Source organism: Takifugu flavidus, chromosome 20 (genome assembly GCF_003711565.1).
Source record: "Takifugu flavidus isolate HTHZ2018 chromosome 20, ASM371156v2, whole genome shotgun sequence".
NCBI lineage: Eukaryota > Metazoa > Chordata > Actinopteri > Tetraodontiformes > Tetraodontidae > Takifugu > Takifugu flavidus.
In genome coordinates, this window is record NC_079539.1 from 3,509,839 (window position 1) to 3,528,886 (window position 19,048).

The 19,048-nt window shown below is 45.8% G+C and overlaps 4 protein-coding genes across 8 annotated transcripts; all 4 read left to right on the forward strand.

Annotated features, from left to right (window-relative positions):
- Positions 1-12: 12 nt before the first annotated feature.
- Positions 13-3,624, forward strand: si:ch1073-398f15.1 (cardiomyopathy-associated protein 5). Its single transcript, XM_057019333.1, has 2 exons — positions 13-668; positions 911-3,624. The coding sequence occupies exons 1-2, from the start codon at positions 553-555 to the stop codon at positions 3,066-3,068; spliced, it is 2,274 nt and encodes a 757-aa protein (XP_056875313.1). The 5' UTR covers positions 13-552; the 3' UTR covers positions 3,069-3,624.
- A 162-nt stretch (positions 3,625-3,786) lies between these two features.
- On the forward strand, positions 3,787-6,909 carry dtwd2 (DTW domain containing 2). 2 transcript variants are annotated; one of them, XM_057019346.1, is made up of 7 exons: positions 3,787-4,117; positions 4,196-4,385; positions 4,542-4,632; positions 4,831-4,925; positions 5,043-5,241; positions 5,339-5,467; positions 6,119-6,909. In XM_057019346.1, the coding sequence occupies exons 2-7, from the start codon at positions 4,213-4,215 to the stop codon at positions 6,296-6,298; spliced, it is 867 nt and encodes a 288-aa protein (XP_056875326.1). In that variant the 5' UTR covers positions 3,787-4,117; positions 4,196-4,212; the 3' UTR covers positions 6,299-6,909. The 2 variants fall into 2 exon arrangements, with proteins under 2 accessions (XP_056875326.1, XP_056875327.1); XM_057019347.1 differs by having other exon boundaries at positions 3,852-3,868.
- Positions 6,910-7,172: 263 nt separating this feature from the next.
- On the forward strand, positions 7,173-13,025 carry LOC130517452 (cytotoxic granule associated RNA binding protein TIA1-like). Of its 2 annotated transcripts, none has more exons than XM_057019340.1 (12): positions 7,173-7,390; positions 8,334-8,430; positions 8,640-8,738; positions 9,753-9,807; positions 10,015-10,102; positions 10,189-10,264; positions 10,343-10,448; positions 10,528-10,626; positions 10,707-10,791; positions 10,857-10,995; positions 11,079-11,224; positions 11,309-13,025. In XM_057019340.1, exons 1-12 carry the CDS (start codon positions 7,365-7,367, stop codon positions 11,445-11,447), a joined length of 1,155 nt encoding a protein of 384 aa, XP_056875320.1. In that variant the 5' UTR covers positions 7,173-7,364; the 3' UTR covers positions 11,448-13,025. The 2 variants fall into 2 exon arrangements, with proteins under 2 accessions (XP_056875320.1, XP_056875319.1); XM_057019339.1 differs by having other exon boundaries at positions 7,174-7,390; positions 11,076-11,224.
- Positions 13,026-13,487: 462 nt separating this feature from the next.
- On the forward strand, positions 13,488-18,628 carry c20h2orf42 (chromosome 20 C2orf42 homolog). 3 transcript variants are annotated; one of them, XM_057019335.1, is made up of 8 exons: positions 13,490-13,589; positions 13,863-14,941; positions 15,105-15,224; positions 15,324-15,428; positions 15,906-16,016; positions 16,105-16,205; positions 16,281-16,434; positions 16,506-18,628. In XM_057019335.1, exons 2-8 carry the CDS (start codon positions 13,882-13,884, stop codon positions 16,703-16,705), a joined length of 1,851 nt encoding a protein of 616 aa, XP_056875315.1. In that variant the 5' UTR covers positions 13,490-13,589; positions 13,863-13,881; the 3' UTR covers positions 16,706-18,628. The 3 variants fall into 3 exon arrangements, with proteins under 3 accessions (XP_056875314.1, XP_056875316.1, XP_056875315.1); XM_057019334.1 differs by having other exon boundaries at positions 13,488-14,941; XM_057019336.1 differs by having other exon boundaries at positions 13,488-14,941; positions 15,909-16,016.
- The last annotated feature ends 420 nt before the right edge of the window (positions 18,629-19,048 follow it).

Genomic DNA, 19,048 nt, shown 5'->3' on the forward strand with positions numbered 1-19,048 from the left:
GTGCCTCCTGTCTTCTCTAACTTATGGAGGCTGGTGAACAAACACTGACAGGTGGAAAAAAGCTGCTTTTGAATCACAAAATGAATGAAAAACAATTAAAACGTTTATTTCTGGACTCCACAAGTCTTCAAACTGAAGATCTCCCTGATCACTTGTGGGACGGTCGTAACTCAAACACCCCGCACATCCTCCTCGGCCTGCAGGTTCGTGATGTTGGGTATCAACTAACAGCAAACCGTGTATATTTAGCCCTGGTTCAGAAAAAGGAGAAGTCTTTAAACTCTGTACGGCTGGGTCACAGTTCAGAGGCTGTAAGTAATTATCCCAGATTAACTTTCTTATTGTATCAGCCAAATTTAAGAGCCCAGCCAGTGTGAACACATGGCAAAATAACCCCGACACGTTTCGCAAATGTGAAACCCTGGAAGGCCAGTTTTGTATTTCAGCACTGCTGAGCACCAAAACTGGAGCCCAGCGCGCTGGTTTTAGAACGAGCCCGACGGAGCAGCGGACGGGAAACGCTGAAGCGGAGCGCGGCGGGATTTCAGGGCAATGGACTCTTCTGCTGAGGGGGCAGAGATGGATGGCGAGATGACGGCGTTGGTGCACGAAAACGCTGAAGATCAAGGCTTTGTTGTTGGCGATGAAGTGGAGCACCTTCAAAACAGGTGCAGAAACATTATAGGCTGATAAAACTGGCAGAAAAATGCTAAATGATGATGCTAAACGATGCTAATTCCCTCAATGCTTCCAGCCGGTGTGTGTAAATGCTCTAAAGTGTGTTTTTGGTTCAGTTTGATTGAAATAATCGCTTGCAGGGACATTTTTCCACATTTAATAACTGTCGTTGTGACCAAAGTAACTAATATGGGTTGGAAGTCGAGGTCAGATTGTGTCCTTGTGCTCACAGTTTACGTGAAGTCATCCAGGATGACAACGTCCGGCCCACCATGCAGTTCCTGATGATGGACTCTTCCTTCTCCATGGTGACACTGCAAGGCGAGGACAGCGGCATCGCCTGGGAGACCACCCCGAGCCGCTGCAGCACGCCCTGGGCGTCGGAAGGCGGGAGCCTCGCCCTGGATCTGGGCTCTCAGGGTGCGCTGCGGTCCTCGACGCCCTCGTCTGCTGCAGCCGGGAAGATCATCTTTGTGATGGACGAAGGGATGATGTCCAGACGGAAGAGGAGCAGAGAGAGCGACCAGAAAAGGAGGTCGGACAGACAGAGAGAAGCTGCCCTGCAGAGTTCTGGGGCGATTTCCGAGAGGCCCGAGTTGGCGGAGGTTTCTCAACCAAACATGAAACCCGACGACGGTGACGAAGACGTCCCGAATGATCCCCCCGCTGACAAGGAGCAAAAGCTTTTCAGTTTAGTGTCTGAAGGCTCCGAAATCCTCAACATCGTCGTTCCCACCAAACTGGCCACTGTGGATGAGGAGGAGAGCAGAGAGATGGTGGACAACCTGTCTTACCTGGAGGACAGGCCCGTCCCTAAGGCCAGTGAAGACCCTCAGGAGCTGCCTCTGGGGACCTCAACAGCAGGTCCCGGTGCAGAAGCAGCTGTCCCCATCAGGGTGACGGACCCACCAGGGGCCCCAGTGACCAGGCCTCTGGACAGAAGAGCTTCTGGGGTGGTGGACTACTTTGAGGCTTACACCCTGATCGACGCCCAGGCACCTGGAGGTCCTGCTGTCATCGCCCAAGCGGTGGAACCAAAGCCAGAAGTTGCCATGGAAACCCAGGACTCCGTGACACCTTTGCAGAAACCTACCACTGGGACAACCGCCGACCTGGAAAAGCCAGACACAGTCAGCCTCGAGGAATTCACCAGTGATCTTCTGGACGAAGTCTTCTACGGGGGTACAGAGCAGAAACCAGAGGGCGGCAGCGATGGTGCGGCCAGAGGGCCCCCCTCCAAGGGCCCTTCAAAACCAAGCGGCTCCATTTTGTTTGGCCGCGAGGAAGATGTCCTGACTCCAATCTTTTTACCAGACGGCCCACCGAAAATCATCGATCCTATTTTACTGGAGGAACCCAAAGCCATGGCCTTCCTCTACACGGACCTGTACGAGGAGGCGATGGGATGTCGGACAAAAGAAGAAGACGCGGAAAGCGTGGGCTCCGAGAAGTCCTTCCACAGCAGACACTCAGACCGGGAGGCCAGGGGATACTTGGAGAAATACGTGCTTATAGACGAGACTCCCGTGGTGGAAATGGAAGCAGTAGATAAAGGAAACCACGCGGAGGAAGGGCTCCGGGTGCTGTCCCAGGAGTTGTATGATTACAAGCCTGAGAAAGAAATTCTGCCAGAGCCAGAGGAGGAGATCACGGATTTCCTCAGGTCCAGTGCCAACTCCTCTCCCTGTGAGATGGAACCTTTTGATCGATCCCTCAACACGGAGGAGACGACAGAGACCAAAGAAAAGACCAAAAAAGTCGTTGCCATCAAAGCAGAACCAGAGTTGGAGAACCCGGTCGATCCAGCAAGCATCCTGGACTTTGAGTGTCCTTACGAGGAACTGGACTGGGGACTAACAGATGATCACCTAGCTGTCCTGGATATAAAAACCCATCCGACAGATCCGGAAGTGTGGCGAGACTCTTACTTGCAAAAGCCGGTCGCCCCCCCGAGAAAAAAGGAAACTTCCCCTAAGACACGTTTGGATCTCTGCCCTTTGACCCCAGTCGATGTTCAGGTAAAAGAAGACGCGGGTGGGAAGGAACAGGGAGTTGGGGAAAAGGAGACGGAGACAGCGCCAGCAAAGTCCGTCGACGAAGAGGACGCTGGGGAACCTCCGCAGACCTGCAGGCTGGCTTTAGCTGCAGCAGAGCCAGCACAGAGCGGAAGTACCGGGGACAGTGATGAACCGCCTCCCAGAAGCATGACCCCACCTGTAGACGAGGGAGACGGAGCAGAACAGGGGACACGTGAGGCCGAAGGCGCTGCAGAACCCGGAGACCATGGCTCATCAGACTCAAACAGAACCATTGGTAGTCAAAAGGAAAAAGAAGGCGTTCAAATGCCAGCAGAGGCAGCCAAAGAGAAAGCACGTTGTATAATTCTGTAGCTTCAGACCTGTTTCGCTGTTTCTTTATACGTCTTATCAATTTATTTCAATGTCTTTGCAGAACTTTGCATACATGATATTTCCTGCTGACGGGGAGTGGATGGTGTCATGAGTGTCATTTATGAGGGGTGAGGGTGCCATATTATGGTGCATCGTCTGCTAAAAATAATCCTCTTTGGCTTTAACCTGACACCTTGTCTCATTGCCTGCATTTAATCGTGTAAACAAACCAAAACACTCAAGGTATTTAATACGTCCATGCATGTTGAGGTATTTTTCATGAAGCTATCTTACTTGTTCACATTTTCTGATACACTTTATTATTTTAACTTTATGATTCTGCTACTTTATTCTACTTACCATGCAAAACATGATACAGTGACTGTTACATGTTCTTTAGCCAGCCGAAAGCATTTTAAAACCTTAAATGGCATCTTCTCATGATGTGACTGTCAAAATACAGAAAAGGAATACGAATGGAAATAACTGTGGGCGTTCCTTCTGTTTTCGTGATGTAAAATGTAAAACTTATCCAAGAAATACAATGTTAAAAGTATTTTCCTCGTCTTGTCGTTAAATTACACTTCGACCTCCACATCTATAGAGGGCAGCATTGAGACGATAATTAATCGGAATTAACTCGCGTTTTCTGTAACTGGCCAGTAGAGGGCAGATGTACGCGTTAGAGCCAATGAGCCTATTGGGAAAGAAGAAGAAGAAGGTCATAGAACTGGACCAGATAGATTTAGCACCGCGCATGTGTCCAATTGTCAATGTCGTTATTTTCCGCTAATTCAAAGGTTAACTATACTTCGTTTTTGTGATTTCGAGATGATAGCATCATGTTACTAATCAAGCTATATACACACGCATAACTAATTGAAAAGTCTATTGCGAGTACCGTAAATTCGTATTAATTTGTTCTTTTGTTGAATCAAAACGAGTATATGCGACTGTTACTCTGGTGTTTTATACTGGCTGAATAGACATGACACGAAGCATGTGATCAAAATGAGTTAAACTTTAAAACACGCTTTAGTGGTGATGGGGTAAGCAGAGTTTATTTCTTTTTAGTGTATATCTATGTCTTCCATCTTTGTGTACGCTCACTGTACCCATTCACACAGTTGTTGCTAACTCCGTAATGGATCATGTCCCAAGTTCATACTCGTCATCAGCTGCAGAAGAAAATGGCACTGAAACATACGACGGTTCCCCGGTGAAAGACGAATTAGCCGACGCTTTTGGTGACTTAACCACTTTACAGGCCGAGGCTTTGATTCCGGAGAGTAGACGACCGACGTGTTTGCGGTGCTGGTGAGGTCAATTCCATTGAGGCTAACGCTAGCTCGCCCCCTAGAAGTCCACTTACTTTCTTCATTAAGAGATTATCACATTTGAATAAATGGGCAGAGATGGGGCTAGAATTGTGGACAATCACAGCCTCACTTCTTCAACTTTCCTCCCATGCAGTCGCCCAGAGAAGGTGTGTCTCTGTCCCTTTTTCCCTCCGCAACCCCTCGAAGTCTCAACATCTCTGTATGTTGTGCAGCATCCTGCAGAAGTGAGTTATGCCACTGACATTCTGTCTCTAAAACTATGATTGTGTCTTTGAATGCCCTCTGATCTTTGGGTCGAAGCTGCTCTTTTGGAAGGCACACTTGTGATTTAATCAAATCACATCAATCCAATTTTAACCTCTTAAACCAATCAGCATCTTTAAAGAAGATAAGGACTTTTCTAATCCATGCTGTTATTCCAGGGGGGCAGGGTGCTTCGCACTGTTCCGCTGCTGGCTGCATGTTTACCTCAAGGAAAATGCAACATCATAGTTGGAAGAAGATTCAGCGAAGAGAGGTAGATGGTGATCCTTTTCTTTCGCTCAATAATAAAGGAAATTAAAACTTATTCCACCACCATTGATAGTGAAATCTCCACTGTGATGCTCTCCGTTTTATCCTTTTTTAAATCCAGGTATCCAGAGCTGGCTGCCATTTGCCGAGATAGCAGAACACTCATCCTGTATCCAGGCCCCAAATCTGAAAATCTGGAGGAATTAGTGCAACGAGAAGAAATAGGCACTGAGAAACATAACGTGATCATCATAGATGGCACCTGGAGTCAGGCTAAAAATATGTTCCTTAAAAACAGCCTGTTACACCTCCCAAAACAGGTACACAGATGTGGATCTGACTCGAACAGCGAGTTGTTTTTACAAGATTCCATGAGTTACTCGGACCTAAATGGATTCCTCTGACTTGTATCATCAGGTGCAGCTCAATGGAACTCTGTCCAGTCAGTATGTGATTCGTACCCAGCCCTCCAACATCTGTCTGTCCACACTGGAAAGCGCTGCCTACGCCCTCTCAATCCTAGAGAAGAACGACAGCATCCAAGAGGTAGTGAAATATTTGTGGATTATTGTCTGATGGTGTTTATCTTATCTGCTTTTTCTTTACGAATGATAACAGTAGGTTTACTTGCACAGTTTATTCGAGCTATGATCAAAATTCGATCTTGCCGCCCGTCGGAATTCGTTCCGTGTCCCCGTTTACGTGCAAAGGCAACATGTCGTCCTCAACACAAGGTGGGGATATGCGTCTTTTCAGAGCTGCATATCTTTTTCAATCCGGCCCTCTTTCCGATTGACCTATTACTGGTCATTACATCATAAACAAGGCAGCAGACAGATAAGTGTACGGCTTTGTTTATCTTGTACATGATGCACGTGCTAACTATAGTGCAGCTAAGATGCACGCTGTCCCTCTTTACCTTCTTTTTCTGCAACTGACTTTCTTGGATTATTTTGTTCCGCAGTCTTGTGCCAGCACGATGGTTGTGGAGCACATGCGTTGTCCACTTTACCTCTGGTTGCACTCATAGTATCTGGGTGTCTTACTCTGATAAGTCGGACTGATGTGTTTACATGCACTTCAGTTGTCCTGAGTCAGATTAAAGAAATGCTTCATCTTTATTTACCTATTTGGACAGAAAACTCCACAGTTTAAATGAATTTCCACTTCCATTTCCCCCCATTCTCTTTTCTCCAGGTCTTACTGAGGCCCCTGAAGGCCCTCTGCTCCTTCCAGCTGGACCACGGTGCCCAGATTCATCACAGCAAGGAGCATCTGCTGAAGAACGGCATGTACGACAAACCCATGCCAACAAACAAGAGCAAGATTAAAAGGATGGAAAAGCTGGTTACCGACCACAAGATCTGCCCCAGATGAGGAGTAACGGGGCAGAGAGACTGGACTGTGGCACCACAGCAGCATGTAGCAGCATCAGGGTTCAGACTACTCAACCACTGGACTTTTTGGACATTTTGTTCTGTTTTACTTATTATTGTTGCTGGTAAAATGAATCTATTCTAAATTAATTAGTTATAAACCAGGTTTTATCCTTAAAAGGTTTACATAAGTCTTCCCTGCACTTTATAAACACTGTGGTGCACTTCTGTTGCATATATGGATCAAACTGGGGCCTAAACAAGGGGAGGTTTATAATCATATTCCAGTACACACATTAACACAATATATGGAACACCCAATGAACTCTATTTTCATATTTTTGTTTAAACTTCTGCCTTGTGCATTTTGTACCAAAATGAACAGAATTTTTACCTGTCGTTATGTAATATCCCTCCCTTCAGCTGGGTTGGTCCAGAAAACTGCTGCTTCAGGTTTAAACCATGTTTGTGGTGGCTGAACGGGTGCTGTTGGAGACGAGTGTTTGAATTTAAATCTGCTGGTCAGCCCGGTGTTAAACCTTTCTGCTATACCCCCGTCACATCCAGAAGGGCTGAATTATTGTTTTTAATAAATCTGTTTTCAGATACTAATAGCATTTTGGTCTGTTTAGCAGGACAAAATAAGGTTTTTCACACCGACCTGTGGTTACTAGCTACTTAAATTCAAATATCAAGTCATTTATTTACAGGTTTTAAATAACACAACTTAAATAGTTTTGGATACGCTATTGAGTGATTCATATTTTCAAAGTTAACTGATGCAGCATACTGTTGGAAAGATTCTCCGGGTTTTGCAACTCCCAAATTATGACATTTTAAAAGCTCGCTGAAGACGGTGGGTTACTGCGCATGCGCACTGCCCGTCAGTAACAGTCGCGCCGCCATCTTTGTCGGTGCCCATTGTTCACCCTGGTGCTAACTGCGGTGGTAAATCAGTTCGTACTGCGCAATTAAATAATTTGTCAGTCTCAAAGGTAGCAACCCGCCACAACTGTGGGGTTTCTTTTGAGGTCGCGACTCGTTCTCGGCCAAAAAAAAGACAGAGAATGGACGACGAACAGCCCAAAACCCTGTAAGTATGTCCGTAACCACACCGTTAGCTAACCACTTGTGTTCGTCACGTAGCCTAGCATTGAGACACCAATTATCTAAGGCGCAATTCCCTCTCAAAATGCACCTTAACATTACTACAAAGTATCGGGCTTCTGTAATACCAGAATATCGTGGATTGCGTCCGGCTCTACTCGCTCGACCTGATTAAATTGCAAAATTCCAATCATCGGATATTAATATATCTTCGGCTAAATATGGCACCTAGCAACAAGGCTAGCTGTTTCCAGAACAATCTTAAATTAGCCCTGTATGCAGCGGTTCGCACTGCTTGAGAGGGGAAAAAAGTCGCATCGTTATTAAACATCAGCGCTGCTTGGTGTTAGCTTAAAAAAATACATGTCGTAAATACGAAATGCATCAAATATAAGATAAAGACATGAATATGGTCAGCTGAACTAAGCTCCCTGAGGTCTGCTGTGGCCCCTCATATCTGTTCGGGCAATAGACGAATTATCCTCAAGGACATGTTTTATGAGCAATTTTTCTAATATTAATATCTCAAACGTTGAATATATGTATAGGTGTTATGTTAATCAGCTGAATTAATAGGGTGCTTCAGTTTAAAGCCAACCGTGACCGCAGTGTAAATAATATTTCATCTTTGCAGCAAATTCCAGATTTAGGTCAGGAATTTGGGCCTAAAGGCTACTACCCTTTCCAGGTGCTGCTGTAATAGACTATAATCTTTGGGCCCTAATTGTTCTTTATTTAGCCACGGTGCCAACGATTCCATAATCTTTGTCAACATGTCATGTGGGTCTCTAGGGTAAAAAAGGTCCCAGGAAAATTGTGTCAATTTCTAATAAAGGAAACTTGTTGATGCTTCCACGTCATCACAGAAAATCACCCCTTTTTTTTACAGTCTCTCATTTCATGAATAAAAACTGTTGATTTTTTCCAAGGTATGTGGGGAATCTGTCCAGGGATGTGACAGAGGCCCTCATCTTGGAGTTGTTTGGCCAGATTGGACCCTGCAAGAGCTGTAAAATGATAGTAGATGTAAGTTTGTCACTTTCTAGATACTGACTATAACAATTAAATTGTAGTTGGATGTATGTTGGTCCTGATAATTTACTGTTGGAGACAATAAACTAAGAATTGATTGTTTTGAGCTGCATGTGTCATTCAGCATCGGGGCATTAAACGGTCAATAGATGGGGAATTGGTTTGAATTCAATCTCCCTCTCTGTCTCTCATGTCCACTCCAGACAGCAGGCCATGATCCGTACTGCTTTGTGGAATTCTATGAACATAGACACGCCACTGCCACAATCGCAGCCATGAATGGTCGGAAAATTCTGGGTAAGGTAAGCAGTCATATTTCCTGGGTGGCTCAACTAAGGCACGTCCAAGACTGGGTCTCAAAGTGACCAAAAAGTTTGTATCCATGTAAACCTCATTTAGCTGCTCCACTTAATGTTTCTCTCGTGCACATTATTCTTCTGTGCACTGTCTGAAAGATGGTTGAGATCAGCAGTCACTGACTTTTGTGAATTTATTTATTGCTGTGAAGGTTCAGACTCCTAACAAAACATATGTTCATGGACTCAAGAAAGTGAGTTTTTTAATTTACCTATTTTATAAATGATCTTATTTTAACACATGTTCAACAACAAATAAAACATCCCCCCCAAACACTCCAAAATAATGCAATTTTTTTCCCTTTTTGTCCCAGAATAATACATTTAGAATCCCATTTCGCGTTCTGTCATGCGCCCCCATTTTGTAAGAAAACCTTTACGCCGCTGTGTGATCATGCTGCATACAACGTTTCTTTAGTTTAACTGATGCTCTCTGCCCCGACGTCTTTACTGTTGTGTTCTCATTTCCACATAAAATCCACATAAGAGCACCTTCAAGGAAAATACCTTCAGTTGAAAATATTTTATCCTCAACAGGTATTGAAGGACCATTTGAGGAGTATAACAAGTTCGTATAAATCACTTGTTTGTAAGTCCCTTGTTATTTGGACCTTACTTCCTACAGTTTTCTCCAAATTTTTACTAGACTAAGACTGAAATATTCCTAATTATGAAGGTGAAATCCCTTTATTCTCCACTGTATGTTACTGTCTTATTAATAGATGCACAGGTATGTAAACTTAGTAACCATGGATTATTAAATGTGTAATGGTGGTTTATGGAAAGCCTGGCATACCAAGACCACATATAAATGAAGTTCTCGATCACAGATTCTAAGTAGACCTGGTGTGTGACCTCAGCCTCTGATCAAAGAAAAAGAGCCTTCCTCTGTTTCGCGGGTGTATTTTTGGGTCTCACCTTTTCTTTCTTTGCTGCTCTCTGCAACTCTCTCTCTTACAGGAAGTCAAGGTCAACTGGGCCACGACGCCAACCAGCCAAAAGAAAGACACAAGCAGTACGTTCTGAAACGCTTTTTCATAGACAGTATGAAAATCGACCTCCATCGAGGCACTTTTTGGGGTTAAATTTGGGTAATTGTAGTTTTAAAAAAGCTCTTGGGATTTTTCCAAAACCTTGGGTTAATGTTAAATGTTCCTGTGGGTAAAATGGTCAATATGGTTAATATGCAGCCTGTAACTGTTTATATGTTGGGTCACCGCAGGTCACTTCCACGTCTTCGTTGGAGATCTAAGTCCTGAAATCACCACAGATGACATCAAAGCGGCTTTTGGGCCCTTTGGGAAAATATCGTAAGTGTGGTATTCCAGTTGGTCCATATAATCCCGCAGGTTCAAAGTCACCAGGACAGTATCCCGAACTGCCTTTGTGTCCACAGGGACTGTCGGGTGGTCAAAGACATGGCCACAGGTAAATCTAAAGGATATGGCTTTGTCTCCTTCTTCAACAAATGGGTGAGTGTCTCGCTAACACCTGTAGAGTCCTTTGTGTTTGGCGTAACCGACTCAGGGAGCTTGTTTTGGTGTCATCAGGATGCAGAGAACGCCATACAGCAGATGGGTGGGCAGTGGCTGGGAGGCAGGCAGATCAGAACCAACTGGGCCACAAGGAAGCCCGCCCCCAAGACTACAAATGAAAGTATGTGGTGCTTGACTGGAGATAAGCCACAGATGTTTGACTCAAGCAGCTGGTGAAACTTGTATTCCTCCCCCTTTAGCTACTAACACCAAGCAACTATCTTTTGACGAAGTGGTCAACCAGTCCAGCCCCAGCAACTGCACTGTTTACTGCGGGGGGGTGACAACAGGTCTCACAGGTGAGTCACACACTGTTCAGTCAGTCACGACATGGTTCGAAACCTCATACTTGAATCCTATTGTTTATTCTTGTTTTCAGAGCAAATTATGAGACAGACCTTCTCACCCTTTGGCCATATAATGGAAATCCGCGTGTTCCCAGACAAAGGCTACTCATTTGTGAGGTAAGCAGACCCCTTTTTGTCTTTTTTAATCCTGTCACGATCACCTGACCTGTCCCTTTTGGCAGGTTCAACTCTCACGAGGCAGCAGCTCACGCCATCGTGTCCGTCAATGGCACGACCATCGAGGGCTACGTCGTCAAGTGTTACTGGGGCAAGGAGACGACGGATATGGTCAGCCCCATGCAGCAGGTGCAGATGCCGCAGGTGTGTAGCCACGCCCTTGCTTCTGCCGGTGAGGCCTGAAGCCTGGCCTTGTGTAAAACTCTGCATGTTCTATACAACAGCAGAACACCATGAGCTTTGCAGCGCAGCACTACAGCCAGTGGGGGCAGTGGTACGGCAACACGCAGCAGATCGGACAGTACGTCCCCAACGGATGGCAGGTACCCAGCTATGGCGTCTACGGGCAGACCTGGGATCAACAGGGTTACAAGTAAGCTCCGGCGATCCAGTTCCTTTGGTTTATTATTATTTCTTTGCTCCATTTATGTGATATTGTCGTCCTCTGCTCTCTCAGTCAGTTACATGCCGGGGCTGGGTGGACAGGCATGAGCGCCGTGAGCAACGGAGGCATGGTGGAGCCAGGTCAGGGGGTCAACGGGACGATGCTAACCAACCAGACTGGCATGAGCACCGCCGGCTACCCCACTCACTGATCGCACACCGCTGTTTCCGAGCCTCTGAGGCCAGAAGAACGAAACTCTGCTGGGGAAAGGAGCGCGTTAGATGAGCTCTGTCTGCTACCACACGTGTTATTCTGTTAGTGGAGCCGGTGCACCATGTTATCAACTTTACTGGCTCATAACCTTATCCACTGCCCAGATCTGCAAGTGTGAAGGAATACTACCACAGAACACTTGAACACTGTCCAAACAGCCTTTGCTAATTCATTCTGCATTTCCGGGGCCCATTTCAGCATCGTTGGCCTGCTTTTGTAATGCCCGCCGATACCTGGCTAAATATAAAGTATATGACCACGTCTGTCCTGATATTTCCAACAACAACCTTGTAGTATAAAGGCGAGAAATGTCGACATCTGTTGTAAAACACCCACGTTGTGTTTTAAGCCGCTTGGAGCCAAAGAGCAAGAGCAGAGATTTGTACCAATGTTAACACCAGACACGGAGAAGAGGCGGCCATCTTTGCCATAACAAATAGTCGATAGTCCATAAGTCTTTTTTTTTTTTTTTTCTGAATAGGAACCTGTTGCTCTCACTGTGTTTGTTTAAGTGAGTTCTCAGACTGTTGTCATCTTCCCGAGACATGTAGGAAATCACTGAGTAGAAGCTGACAGAAAGCAAACGTCACATTTCAGCGCTCCTTCGCTCATCGGTCCCAGAACGGACTGAGAATCCTTCTGTGGATAAGAAACTGTGAGTATGCTCGTGTGTGTGCATGAACTTTGATGCTTTTACACACAAGACAACGTCCAGTTTAACTTCCCTGAAACAGAAAGGACTATCCCACCCACCCCCCATGTCATTTACTTTCTTTAAACGCTGACATTGTATAAAGATTTTTTTTTTGTGCGTTTTGTTTCGGGACTGTCTTATCAAGGATTGTTGCAGTGTCACCACGGAATTGTGAGCTCTTATGTTCATTTATAAAGCATTAACTGACTGTCGACTTTATTTTTAAAATTAGATTTTCAATATTTCAAACCAATTGCAGGGATTAACTGCCACTCTTATCTCACCAATGGGCAGAGAAATATTGCACAAATTCTTAAGTTCATCTTTTCACCGTTTGATAAGGTCATTTTCTGCATTCCAGTTTCTTTTGTAAATTCACTTGAAAGTCTGTTTTATGTAAAGATCTGCTTCATTGTACTGAATCTGTATAAAGATGATATGTTAATTAAGGAAGCATCTGGGCTTCTGGAATATGGACAGCTGTGTAACAGTAGCATCCCTGTCTAGTTCTTTTCATGTAAAGTAGACTCCAGAAGAATTGGCCATGAAATCAGAAAAGGCATTTAATTGACAGGCAATGCATTAGTTAAATTATTCAGTTTTAGCTAATAAACCATTGTTTTTATAGCTGAAGTTAAAACCTCGTGAGAATCGGACTAGATTGTACACGTGTAGTTAAACCCATTGTGTTGCCTTATTTTAATATGAATTGAACCACGAACCATCAAAAAGTTGGCGGTGCCTAAGAATGTTTTGAATCTTTGTTTTGGCAAGAGAAGTATTGAGTTTTTGATTTGTCCCATTAAAATGCTGATGCTGAAATGGTTTAATTGGCAAATTTATGCGATGCTGTACTTTGTGATTTCCCAATGACAAAGTGGGATGATTGGATTTAAAGTAGCTTAGAGAAAAAATGGATGGAGGGCAAATGGCAAGTATTTTTAAGGGATGTTTCCAGTAACATTCAGTTAAGATTTCCATTTATTTAGATAATTATCTTTTGAGAAATTGTTATGCTTTATCTCTTTAAATATTTGTGTAACATTCGAATCAAAATGGTGCCCATTTAAATCTTACTTTATAGGTTTACACTCAGTAGTTATTACAATAATCGAATCATATGACATAAATTTCGGATTTGCAACGCGGATTTCTCGTTTTCTTGCTTTAAAAACACAAGGGTAAAAAGCGCGCTATCGTCCACGAACTACAAATCCCAGAATTCACCGCTGCCACAATAGGCTGACCCTCATTTAGTCACCTGACTCCTTCTGACCAATGAAGAGTGTCGTTACAGGCGCAATGCGGTTGTCGGGATGTAAGGAGGAATGGCGACGGTCGAGACGGACAAGAGCTGAATTTGACCAAACAGAAGCGAATCCGCAGGTAGTTTAAACATTCTCACCTTGTCCGATCACTTGTACCATAGGAGCGTGTTTACGGAGTCGTTGCTGAAGCCAGTTCGGGTCCAGCCAAAGCGTTTTATTTGTCACTTTTGAAACTGATAGAAACACTTATAGTAAGTGTTTAAAGTTCATCTACGTAATATAATTTTAAAAGCAACGCCTATTCGATCGTTTCCTTTGGTGATGTGAGCCTATATTTAATTTCTGTCTTTGCCTAAACCGTTTGATCCAACCCCCTCCACCCCGTCTCAAGTTTTCCTGGAAACTGAATCATGATAAATGCCAAAATGGAAGCTGACAATGTGACAATGTCCTCGGCCGACGTGGTTGCATCCTCCAGGCCCCTGACCACCCAGACAAATCTGACTGTCAAACAGAGAGAACACAGACGGACCGCACCCACCACCCCCGACTTCCTGTCGAACCTGGGCAGGGCCACCCTGCGGGGCATCCGCAAGTGCCCCCAGTGTGGCATCTACAACGGAACCCGCGGGCTCAGCTGCAAGAACAAGGCCTGCGGAATCAAGCTGAGGAACGCGTCTCCGAGCAGCCGAAGCCGCAGGAGCTGCCCGGTGGAGGTGGTCAAAATGATCATAGACAGCGAGGAGAGCGGGGCGAAAGGAGGGGGGGTGCAGGTCTTCTCCGTGTGCCACAGAGGAAGAGGAGCCGCAGCCACACACCTGGGCTTCGTCGAGCTGGTTCCCACTGACACCGCAATAGCCACGGGCGACGGCGCCACTCTGCTGACTCGTATAAACCTGGGGCGCTGCTTTGTGCCGTCCTGCAGGCAGGGTCAAAGGTCAAACCAGAACGAGCCCGAGTCGAGCGCCGCCGAGTCCAAACAGTCCTCGGACGTCCTGTGCGTCCACATCAAGCAGGCCATCGAGTGCCACAGCTGCGCCACCCCGCTGACCTTTAAAAGCTCCATCTTGGAAGGGCTGCAGGTCTCCATTCAGGCCAGGGCGGAGCTGTGGAGGCTGGCGACGGAGTCTCCGGGGCCCCTGGTGCAGCGTGTCGCTAAGGACACCATGGTTGTCAAATGCCACGCGGACTCCCAGCATCCCCTGGGGTTACTGCACCTCACCATAGGGGCGGGGGGGCTGTCCGAGGGTGCGAAGAGCGAGAAGAGGAGCAGAGAGCAGCAGGCGATCTTCCGCTGCGCCTGTCAGCTCGCCAGCAAACGGAGTAAAGCCGCCGGCGCCGGCTGCCACCCCCCGCTGAGCACGGCCGCGCCGCCGCCCTGCCTCCACTTTTACGCCTGCGTGTGCGCGTTTGCGAGCGACGACAAACTGTCTGCGGAGTTCGCTGCTTTCATCGACCACAGCTCCAACGGTACAGTAGCAGAACCCTTTTAAAGGCGCCCACGCTGGCGTGAAGCCGCCGTAATGTTGCACGGGAGGTTCAAATCTAAACGCTGTTCATAAGCAAAATGGAGGGACGTCCTCTTTAAACCCAATGTTTCAGACGGTGTTTTCCCCCCCACGTCGTCTTTCAGGTGGGCAGCAGAACGAGATAAACCGAGGGGCCGTTCCCGGTGAGAAGCCTCTGCAACAAGCGGAACCATTTAACTCTCAGCATAAGACGAAGAAGCTGCGCCTGGATGACGCTCTCGCCGGTGCTCTCTTCATATTCACAGAACACACAGCCGAAGCTGTGATTCTTTGGACGGTAAAGTAAGTGTGTGTTGTGCTGCTTGATCCCCCTCATGTCTCAGGGAGCACCAGCGTGGTGGAGGAGCGTGCCGTGGCCATGGGCTTCCAACAGTGGCTGGCCGGTGTCACTGAGAGGATCCACCTGACCATGCACTACCAGAATAATGGTACAGTCCAGGTTCATTTAATCTGACACCACTGTCTGTCCTCCAGGGATTGTGTGATGCTAAAGCCACCACAGACCAAATTGAGCATCACCAAAGTGTAGAAAAACACGTTGATTCGACCTGTATAGGTGTGGTGCTTCCGATTGGTGCCACCTAGTGGCGATATGACAAACTGCAACAATAGCGGGTTTGTCGTCCCTTTTAAAGGGAATCCACGTTGGCTGTTGGATAACCACGAGTTCCATGAGAACCCACAAGATTTTGAAGTCCAAAGCTTTGTTGTTGCTTATAGTTATTAAAGAATATTAACAAATACTACATTTTCTTTCAATTTTATCTCTCTGCCTTTGTTTTAATGAAGATATAGATAGAAAATGTCTGCCTCATGCAAAGAGCGGTATCATCCATATAAATGGGCTTGTAATGGTCTAAAACTTGAAACTGTCCCTGCTGTGGCTTGACGAGGTGCATCTTCAGCAGGGAAACCTCAGCCTCTCGTCTACCACATCCCCCAGGAGTTCTTCAACGCTCTGCAGCAACGCCTCTCGCTGGGCTCCAAGAAGAAGAGGCTGCCCAACTTCACAACAGGTAGGCGCAACAGTTACCTCGCAATCACACCCGACGCCTCGGGAGCTGAAAGCCGACGACTTCCCTGGTCTCTTTTTGCTGTGACCAGCGTTTGCGAGAACTGATGGACTTCCTCTGGGCTCTTTCACCAAGTACACCTGGCACATCACCGACCTGGCGCAGGTCAAGCGCATCTTCGACACCCCGGAGGTAAATGCACACGTGACCTCAGTCCAGCCGATCGGCTGCTCCTCAGCCTCGCCTCACATACATTATCCCCCTCAGGTGCCTCTGGAGCTCTCTCAGAGCTTTGTGAAGAACATCGATGGCACCTACTCACGTTTCCGCTGTCCTGACCCTCCCCCTCAGCCAGAGGCACACAGGACAGACCGACCGCTACCCATAAGGCCTCTGGAGCTCCGCACCTTCCTCAGAGTCGGTGAGTGGGTTTATTCCCGGCTCTCCACAGCACCGGTCCGGCACCGCTGACGATCCTGTGACCTCTCTCAGGAACAGGCTCGGCCACCCTGAAGGAGGCCAATCCCTTTGTGATCGAGTGGATCCCTGATGTGCTCCCTCGCTGTCACATGGGAGAGCTGAGGATCGGCTTCGAATACGGCCACCAGCAGAGCGGTCAGCTGGAGCTCTGCGAGAAAGGAGGCCGCAGCAAGACGGACTCGGACCTGTCCAAACCCGCAAAGACCGTCTGAGTGCTCCAGGTGTTTATTCATGCCTGACGTGGATAATATACCCCATTATATAATGTGGTGATTTAGTCTGCTGTGTAGAACTATTGCCATTAGTTGGTCCTCACACAAACACACACATATATTTATATGTATATATATATAAAATAGCTACTTTTAAAAGGATTTTATTTAAGCATTTTAACTGTTCAAAATATAAAAATCAGATTGACCTCTTAAAGCATTTGCCAAGTGTATTTAGAAAATATATTTATCAAATTACATTGTAAAAAATTGATTTTTTAAATTTTATTTATCAATCTAAAAACTAAACTTCAGATCTGGAATAGTGAAAACTTCCCTTAACAAGAAGTAAGTTCAGTACTCTGATGAGTAATTAAAAAAAAAAATCAAATAATTACTTTTGAAAATGGTTCTTTATGAAACATATTTATTACTTAGCAAATGCTGTCATTTTTGTCTGTGTCCACTTAATATGTTGATATTAGCATGGTGCTAATTGCAGCTCACACTTGCTGCATGTTTATCTTTTTTTATATATTATATTTCCAAAAACATCAAATACCATTGTGTGTAATTATATCACAGTACAAAAAAAATAAATTTACAGAGATTTATGTTACTCAATAAGAAGCTCCAGGTCCCGTCTTTAAGCTGTTGTTCTGTATATACCGACCATCACCAGCAGGTGGCGACACAAGCCCAGATTTCCACCAGGTAGTGTCCATTTGAAATACTGTACACCCAAGAGACCGACGTCAGAGATTATTTAAAAAAACATTTAAAAAAAATAAAATAAAAAGAACTGTTGACCCTTCAGTTGCTGCGGCAACCAGACACAATCTCTTGCTACACAAAGATAGATAAGGGTGATATCTGACTTCAGGCTCCAATTCTTGTCCTTTTTTTTTTTTTACATTCAGACTGTACGAATGCACTCTGATTCCAAACTGACACCAATGGGGCTTTGATTGTAATAGCAGCCCTGGTGGGGGCGCTAGGGTACGAATCAGGGCATCGCTAAAGTCTGAAGCGTTTGCCCTCTGGGCAGCACTTGTTGAAAATGTCACAGCAATCTGTCCACTGTGTGCTGACCTGTTTCAGTATGGAGCGATATGGCAAACTGACAGTCAGATCTGGCTGTTTCGATGCAGAACACGACTATAAAAAGAATGTAAATAAAGACAGACAGACGAGGCTTAAAACGATCCCCCCGCAACCAAATGTCAGGCCGAGCACAAGGCCGCCTCCCTCTCCGTTATTACGCCACCGAGGGGGGAAACAGCCACACGTCTGTCAACAGCTTCGCACCAGGATCATGTGTTTTACTGGCAAACAGATGGTGGCCTCACCCCACCGTTTGCTGCCTTTTATAATGGGATGTTTTCCGGTGGTGTCATTTGAAAAATGCCCCTGAGAGATGTTTTATTTCGGTCGTAATTCCTCCCAACTCACATTATTAGATCCAACACATCCATCATTGATCGGGGATTATGTTTCATCACCCGTGACGGCCATATTGGGTTAAAGATCTTTTACAATGCCGCGCCAGATGTCGATGAAAATGTTGCTCTCTATCACAATGTTTATGCTTAGTAAGCTTTTAAAGGATGTTAAAGGATGATTTATGTCCCTGTTTTGCTTTAATCACATCTATTTTGGCCCTTCTTACATTAATTCATACACAAATGTTCAAATGTAGGACATTTCTGAATAGAAGTGTCTAAACAGCCTGTGATCATGTGGCCATAAAAGCTGGATTTACATTTAAGTGAGAAGATTTCAACAGACTTTCTGATAAGTAATTAATTTTCGGGGTATTTCCGCCCCCTGGCGGTCGCTTTGGGTACGTATGTAATAATGCAGGTTCTGTAATTCTTTTCTCCCATTCAAAATGAAATTTGTTTATTTGTCTTTCCAAGCATATTTACCTCCTTCATTATGATTGTTTATATAATGAAAAGTGAGATCAGGAAGGCTCCTGTGACTGCTCCTGGATCAGCTGTGCAAGGCTAAGGTCAGATCGGTGGAACGTTTCTAGATAAAGAGGGCCCATTAGACAGCCGGGGAGGGTGTGTGTTCAGAAGAACTGTCCATTTACGAGAGTGAAAGGGGCTCAGCATTTACCCAGCAACCTCTGAGCCTGGCTTTTCAATCCTGGAGTCAACCAACCACGTCTGACGGCCGTCCCCTGACGATCCGTATCTCAATTCCTCGACTGTTTCTCCTAATTGCCACTGACTGTGCTACAGCCAGAGCGGGCGAGTGTTATCCCCCCCCCCAGAATGATGGATGGATTTGTAGAGTGGGTCGATTTTTCAGACACCGGCGGGTGAATGAAGGCAC